The sequence below is a fragment of the Cryptomeria japonica genome, chromosome 6 (genome assembly GCF_030272615.1).
Source record: "Cryptomeria japonica chromosome 6, Sugi_1.0, whole genome shotgun sequence".
Classification (NCBI taxonomy): Eukaryota; Viridiplantae; Streptophyta; class Pinopsida; order Cupressales; family Cupressaceae; genus Cryptomeria; species Cryptomeria japonica.
The window spans coordinates 104,147,230-104,155,893 of record NC_081410.1 but is presented as its reverse complement, the minus strand read 5'-3'; the positions used below and the strand labels follow the sequence as shown (position 1 = coordinate 104,155,893).

Genomic DNA, 8,664 nt, shown 5'->3' with positions numbered 1-8,664 from the left:
ATCAACAAAATGAGGGTGCTTAGCTAGGAAAGAACATAAATTAGAAGACAAAAAAGTGTGACCGCAATGACTAGCCTTCTCATAGTATGTAGGAAAAAACTAGTATAGGTGGCCATCAATAGTTGAGTGCACCTTCTAGAGGTGGTAGTTCTGGCTGGAGTTCAAGATGTTTCTTTTGCGGTCAGTAGGGTCACATTGCTAGATATTTCTCTCAGAAGGGTACGTAGGGATCCAGCTATAGGTCAGCTACTTCAAAGCCTATAGTTGGAGATGTCAGCAAGAGCCACAAGATTCATGCAGCGGTTGACAATCGCCAAGTAGAACATTAGAGTACTGTAGTGGAAACATCAGGTGTGCTATATGGTAATATTGTATCTGTCTTATTTGATTCTGGTGCATTTGATTCTTTTATTACACCTTCTCTTGTTAAGCGATGTGTACTAGCGATAATAGAGTAGTGTGTTAGGTGGAAAGTAGAGTTAGATTAAGGGGTTAAGGTTGCAGTAGAATCCTTGGTTCGTGGATGTGAATTGCAGATTGGTACCCTCCATACCTTTGTGGATCTTCATATATGCCTTTGGGTTCCTATGATATTGTCTTGGGCATGGATTGGTTGTCAGCCAATCAAGTAGTCATAGATTGCCATAATAAGACAGTGAAGTGTTTGGACCATTTTGGGAGTTTGGTGGAATTGGTTGGCATCCAGAGAATTGTTTCTCTATGCCCGATTTCAGCTATGCAGCTAAAAAGATGTATGCATCGGGGATGCCAGTTATTTGCCATGTCAGTGAATGACTTGGAGATGGATGAGAGTCGGGAGGTATCCCTCGATGATCATCCTTTGTTAAAGGAGTTTGTCGATGTCTTTCCAAGTGAGATTCTAGGTATGCCTCCTAAGAGGGACATTGACTTGGTACCCAGAGCTAAACCAATCTCACGTATCCCATACCGGATGACAAAAAATGAGCTTGAAGAACTCCATTTGTAGTTGGAAGATCTATTGGGGAAAGGGTTGATTCATCCTAGTGTCTCTCCTTGGGGAGCACCTATTATATTTGTGAAGAGGGATGGGTCACTTTGGTTGTGCATTGATTATTGATAGCTAAACAAAGTTACAGTGAAGAATCAATACCCTTTGCCGAGGATTGATGATTTGTTTGACCAGATCAAGGGTGTGAAAGTATTTTCTAAGATTGATCTGAAGTTGGGTTACCACTAGTTGAGGATTATGGAGGTGGATATTCATAAGACAACTTTCCACACTTGCTTTGGCCATTATGAGTTCACTGTTGTGTCATTCGGGTTGACTAATGTGCCATCCATCTTCATGAGCCTTATGAATGGTGTGTTTAGGACTTATTTGGATAGATTCGTTCTCGTGTTCCTTGATGACATACTGATTTATTCTAGGAGCATGGAGGAGCATGAGGAACATCTGTGGCAGGTTTTGCAATACCTTAGAGAGAACCACTTGTATGTGAATGTGGAAAAATGTGAATTCTTTCAGACAAAGATCAAGTACCTTGGGTATGTTATTTCTGGAGATGGTATTGCAGTGGATCCCTCAAAGATCCAAGCTATTCTTGAGTGGCTTGCACCTACAAATGCTTCTAAGGTTCGTAGTTTCATGGGATTGGCAGGTTACTATTGGAGATTTGTTCAGGGGTTTTCTAGGATTGCTCATCCCATTACTTCTCTACAGAGAAAAGGGAAGAAATTTGTGTGGTCAGAGAAGTGTCAGGAATATTTTCAGGTTCTTAAGGAGAAGTTGGCCAGTGTGCCTATTTTGGCAGTTCCCAACCCATCTGGCGATTTCATGGTTTGCATAGATACATGCTTGGAAGGGTTAGGAGCGGTGTTAATACAAGATGGAAGAGTGATTGCTTATGAGTCTCGTAAAGAACCATGAGCTTAACTATCCTATGCATGATCTTGAGTTGGAGACCGATGGACAGATTGAGAGGGTCAACTAGGTTATGGAGGACATGCTTCAGATGTACGTCATGGACCAACAAACTTGTTGGGAGGAGTACCTATATTTGGTCGAATTCACTTATAACAATGGATACCACAGTTCCATCAGTATGGCTCCTTTTCAAACATTATATGGTCATCCTTGTTGGACTCCCTTGAGTTGGGACCGATTAGAGGACATAGTGCATCTAGGTTTGGATATTCTTTGAGATATTGAGTAGCAGGTGGCGAGGATTAGAGAGCATTTAGTGGTGGCGCATGATCGACAAAAGAAGTACACTAACATGCATAGGGTGGATCATCAGTTCTTGGTCGGTGATTGAGTGTTTCAGCATGTGCATCCATGGAAGAGTTCAATCCGATATGGAAAGGGCTCTAAGCTTGTACCACATTTTGTTGGCCCGTTTGAGGTTTTAGAGAGGATTGGTCTACTTGCCTATCGACTTGCTCTGCCGCCTAGTCTCTCGCGCATTCATGATGTTTTCCATGTTTTAGTTTTTCATCAGTATCATCCTGATATATCTCACATTCTTGATTGGACTGATCTACAGGTTGAGGATAGGCAGCTAGCTCTCGAGCCCATGGGCGTTTTGGAGCACAGACATCGGGTTCTCACATGTAGAGATATTGAGTAGGTCAGGGTCCAGTGGGATCCTAATGATGATTCTTCTGCTACTTGGGAGGAGGCTTCTCGTAAACATGAGCTCTATCCATTTCTCTTTGCAGGCTTCCAGAAGTAAGCCTGATACTAGGGGGGGAGGATGTAGTGCCCTCTCTCTTTTGACTTGTCAGACTTTGTGGATTTGAGTTTAATGTGTGATTTTGACCCTTTTTGTGTTGGTCGATTTTGATTTGAATATGATGTTTGTTTATGTCTTCTGGACTCATATGTTACATTTATACTCTATGCTCTATGGATAGTTGGAATAATGATGATTTCCATATTGTTGACTATGATGTGATTATTTGATGTTATCTATGCTCTGATAGTTTTTTTTTTTTTGAAAAAGGTGGCAGTGCCACTTAATATATTTTATTATATAAAGCTGATTCAAAGAGCTCTTAGAGAAAAGAACCAGTAAGAAATACTCGGATCCTTTCTCTACAATATATAGAAAGGTTGTGAGATTTAAATATCAAATATACCAAAAAATACAATATCTTATAGTGTCCAGAATACCGAGTGCCATAAAACATCCCCTAGTATCGAATGCTTTCTGGAATATATTGAACAAGATGCAGTTCAAACCAAAACATCACGAGAGCTGTACACATTTACATAGCAGTCCACAATCTGTCTCACTTATGCATTTATCGAACTTACAATCCAGCACGCTTTGCACTTATAATACCACAAATACCAATTTATATCATTATGAAAAAGACCACTGCATAGCTATATGTAATATTATCCTGTACCCATATCCTCCAAAATTTTCCCCTTAAGAATTGGATAAGAATCAAAATCACAATTCAGACCCATCATATTAAGTTCCTCCTTGAAACTTTCCATATTTACCAAATGATCTGCAACCCGGTTCCCTTCTCTATACACATGTGAAATGGTGAAGTTTGTAAATGCATCAATTAGTGTCCATGCTTGTTCAAGTAAATATCTTATCTGCCAATTATCAATATTTCTCTTTATGTAGGCGTTGATAATAATAGCTGAATCACCTTCAATGTGAATATAAGAGATATTCAGTTTTTTTACTAGTAGAATACCTTCAAGTAAAGCATATGCCTCTGCAAAGTTGTTAGTACCTGGTGGAATAAAACCAGATTTCAAAGCAAAAACACATCCCGTGTGATCCCTTAAGCATACTCCTATCCCTGCATCACCTCGGTTCCCTTTAGAGGAGCCATCAAAATTTAATTTGAAATGAATTGAATCCGGAGGACACCATTTCACTTTATTTCTATCAATTTTACTAGTTCCTAGTTATCTATGCTTTGGTAGTTAGATTATCATTGAGATGGATTATATATGTGTTGTTAGGATTTAATCATTATTTTTATCGATGATTATTTATTCTGACCATACATTGTGTTTTATTGTTGATGTGCTTGGGTGAAAGGGAAAAGTGTTGCACTGCTCTTTATGGGCAAACTATGTTGCTTCCATTCCCTTTTCATGGTATGATATTATATGGTTATATGTACATGTTCGACAATTTGTTTTTGTAGCTGCAAGTATTGAGCATCAACTCCACCTGAACCTTTAGGTCTGAGTGTGCTCTATAACCCAATGGTAAAGTGGAAATTGGAGTTATCAATTAGACCCTTATCATACCATCGTTCCTATGGGAACAAGACCCCTTTCAGGTACCCTTGTTCATTGTTTTCTGGTCATGTCAGTGTTGGTCCTATTGGCATTTTGAGATGTTAGTCTCAATCCCTTACCCTTATGGTAGTGTAATGTTTTATTAGCAAGAAAGTATAAATATTAATATTTTAAAGGTACTTAATTTTTAAAGATTAACTAATTATTTGAGCATTATTATATTTAGTTAATTGCATTAGTTAAGTGATTTAATCTATTCTACTGTTTTGTAATAATTTATTAAAAGGGAATTAAATATTAATTATGAATTTTATGGTGTAAATGAAAAAATAATTTTAAGGGTAATAAATGTTTAATTGTTTTCAAAATTTAAAATTTGCATGTATGGGAGTTACAAAAAAGAAAATAAATAAATGAATTAATGAAATTAATGTGTGGAATCTGCATGCTTTTGGGGGGCTATTTTAGGGGAAGAAAAGCTTTGGGCTTCCCGTGAAGTTTTCTGTGCGCATGAATTCTTGGTTATGAGGTTTTTTGAAAAGAATTTTGGGAAAATCTGGTTTGGGAAGAAGAAATTGGGGAAAAACAGAGTTCTATTTTGGGTTTTGCAGAGGAATTAGTGAAAAGGGTTTAAAAGATTTTGTTGAAGCTTCTGGATTTGTGTGCCTTGCGTATCGTGTTCAATAGCCGTAAATCTTCCTGAGGATTATTGCTTCTACTTCTGTGCTTGATTTCCAGATAGCGTTAAGAGGTAGGGTTTTAGATTTACTTCTTTTGCATGCAAAATTTCTTTTTAGTCTGAATGAAATTAGTTTGTTTATTTATCTGAAAAGAGAAAATTTTATGGATTTGTCTGTTAAATGGGGAAATTGGGTTATTGAAATTATCTGTGAGTCTGTGTTAAACTAAATGTAAATTGTGAATCTGGAGATTTTGTGTGATGAGTTGATTGTTTAAAAATCCTTGTGTCTGTAATTCTGCCTGGTCAATCCTTGTCTATTCTTTTCGTTAAAATAATATCATCTTTGAAATCTATATTTTGTTTTGATTTTGATGAAAAAAAATGTATGGTATTGTTTGTTTATGTCTCTAGAAATTATAATTATGTTGATATGAAATTATAGTTAGAGTGCAGAGTTCAATTATTGAAATTTGTTATAAAATTCTAATTTAAAATTTTCTTAAATTTTTTTTTATCCTATATCTACAAATTATGGATTCCAAACATTAAATGTTCAACATAAATATTTGGCTATAGAATTGTTTTGTTTTAAATGGTGATTTTATTTTTTTAATTTTTTTTTGATGTCCCGGGTCGACTCCACGCTGTGGGGAGGCTCAACCCATAGGCCATGGGGAGCCTCAAGCCACAGCGGTGGGGATGGCTTACCCTAAGACTGTGGGGTGCCATTACCCATGCCGTGGGATGGCTCTTCCCACAACCGTGGGAAGCCATTTCCCATGTTGTGCAATGACTTCTCCCACAGGTCGTGGGGAAGTCATACCCACAAGTGTGGGTATTTATGTCGCCCCCCTGCCAATGCATTCACCATGTTTCTTTATTCACAGGGTAATGTGCACTGCTAAAATCGATATGTTGAGTTTTTTTGTTATGTCTATTAATAATATTGTTTTAAAAAAAATCTCTGGTATTTGTCTTTCGGTTTTTTTTGATATATATATATATATGTTATTGCAATGAATCCATGCTTTATTATTCAATTAGCTTCTGTGCAGATATGACTTTAATTACAGTTCTATTTAGGATTAGTTATGTTATATATATATATGTATGTATGTATGTATGTATTTTCCGTATGAACTTGGATAATCCTTCATTTAATTTGTTGTTGATCAAAATAATGAAAGCAAAATTGTAGGAAACAATTACAATGTTCTTGGAATAATAAAATGTCAGTTTTATTGGGCAAATTATTAGGAAGGGAATGAGTTATAATGTTTTAAATTTTGGGTTATTGAAATTAATGTTTATTTGAATTAATTGATGTATATAAGTTAATTATGGTCTGTCTTTGGTATTTTATTATGATTGGAATTCTCTTTGTTTGGCATTATGAGACCTTGTATTTGCTTTTGGTTCTTGTCTATCATAGAGGCATACTTAGATATGTTGTTTTAATGAAATTTTCTTCCAGAGGCTAGGATGATGTTTGAGTTCCTATTTGTGGATGATTTCTCATTGTCATTAAATGTAACGTGATTGGTGTCCTATATGACTTCTATACTAGTCAATCTTTCCTTGTAGTATTGAACCTCCTTGTTTGTAATCTTGTTCTAGCATGTCAGTCATCCTTGCTATGGTAGAGAGGTCTAGACTCTTGGAGTTTTTGGGTGTCGTAGACATTGTGTTGAATTTTGGATTCCTAGGTGCAAATCAAGGGGGAGTGGCTTTCATTGGGGGCCGGTACCTAAAGTGGTCGGCAGGATAACTCAATGAGAGTTTATAATCAAGTGAAAAATTACAATAATGAACTGGGGTGGGTAGCTAGCTCACATTAATAATGATTAATTTTGTTGCCTCTCTTACTTCCGAACACTTGTATAGGTTCAGGGTAAGTTGAGAAGGCTTGGAATGGCGCCCACCAATCTTGTTACTTTGAAAGGTTGGTGTGGTCCACTAGAGTTTGTATGGGGGTCGGGGGTTGGTAGAGGTCACCAGGGTAACCCAGGAAGGGGGCCAAGACCTAGTGAAGACTCACCACGGTAACTCATGTCAACCTAGTGATGCCACTCTTCCCTATTGCATACCTAGTGGTCTCTCTTGGTTTTGTCCTTCTATAGATGGATTGGGCCTCTGGAAGTTGGTTGTTTTGTCTTTTGAGTTCTTGTGATTATAGCCTTGTGGGTCTCTTGTGATTGTAGTCTTATGAGCCTTGTGAGAGTCTTTGTATCATCTTGAACTTCCTTTCGTTTCTTGGGTCTGGCTGATACCTCCTAGCACAGGGGGTGGCCCTGATGGTACCACATGGTTGGGTGGAGTGCTATATGCACCCATTGGGTTTTGGTTCATCCTGCATCCTGATCGTGATGGCTCGTAGGGAGATTGAAGACCTTTTTTATATACCAAATTTATGTATTCACTCCATTGTTCTACTCATGGAGATTATATCCTTACATATACCTTGTAATGTAACTGATGATCATATGTATATATTCTCATGGAAATGTATTATATATAATGTTCCTTTGTCAAGGACATTGTTATCATATTTATAGATGTTTCATTTGTTCTTATATGTATGGTTAATATTATTTTGAGTAACATCATTGTGAGGCTTTGAGGACTATAGCTAGTTATTGTTTGTATATATTATTGATAGGTAGCTTGCTAGGAAAGTACTCACAAGGCTAATTTTCTCAAAAGATTCAATTCATTAGCCAAAGACTTGTAGAGTCTGTTGTGTACGACTACTCAATCTATCTTGTTGTTGTAATGCCAAGTACTCCATGGTGATGATTCTCACTCCTTTTTCCTCACCTAGCCCAACAATGGGCATTTCCACCACAAAACTTGTTTTTAATGATGTCTTAGGGGTGCATACTCAAATATTTTTAAGGTTTAGTCCACTATTAGTGCAAATTTAGGACTGTCCACCTTTTGTGGCTTATTTGGAGGGTTTGGTAGGGTTTGGGGCAAGTAATGTTGGAAAGTCTCTCTAAATCCACTCTTCAAGCCTCCACAATGTCTTAGGACCTCTGCCACATCACAAGGAACCTTCCTCTATTTCTTCCCTACAATCAAAATGCCAAACACTTGGCAAGCACGTGAGAAAACAGTAAACTGCCCTGTCACTGTCCTTTTTCTGCCTTTTACCAGTCAACAACATTTGCACTTTGGGACCTGCAAGAATGAAGAGTTTGGAAATGGGAAAGTACCTCAATGAGGTTTTAAAACATATAACACACCTCCTGTTACACAACCTTCAAGATTCAAGGCTTGGATTATGCACTTCAAGCATTCCATGGGCATTTTGCCATATACAATTCACGAAAAACAATGAACTCACTATTTGATTACAAGATGAGAAGGATTTAATAAAAAACAAGTTAAAATAGCCATCCAAGAAAAATAATCAATGCCTTTTACCAAATTTCCAGGCCCTTGTCACATTCATTTGCTCACTCAAATTACTTTTGAGTGCAAACTTTGAGTTTTGTTCAAGCTACTAGCCAAATGACAAACACTTGCCTAGTACTCACTCAATTGCATAATCCAAACACCTCTCTGACATAAAATGAAAGATATGTACATTATATATACATGAATCAAATTGGAAGAATCCATTGGAGGGATCCCAGACCTGGATCAACCAAGTTGATGCATTTTTACAACTCCAAACCCCTGGCAGGGCAGCAGGTTCCCAGTTTACAAATATTTTTGTACA

At 37.2% G+C, this 8,664-nt stretch overlaps 1 protein-coding gene across 1 annotated transcript; it reads left to right on the top strand.

Annotated features, from left to right (window-relative positions):
- The first annotated feature begins 1,414 nt into the window (after positions 1-1,414).
- Positions 1,415-1,909, top strand: LOC131050116 (uncharacterized mitochondrial protein AtMg00860-like). The gene has a single exon (XM_057984271.2). It carries the CDS (start codon positions 1,415-1,417, stop codon positions 1,907-1,909), a length of 495 nt encoding a protein of 164 aa, XP_057840254.2.
- Positions 1,910-8,664: the final 6,755 nt, after the last annotated feature.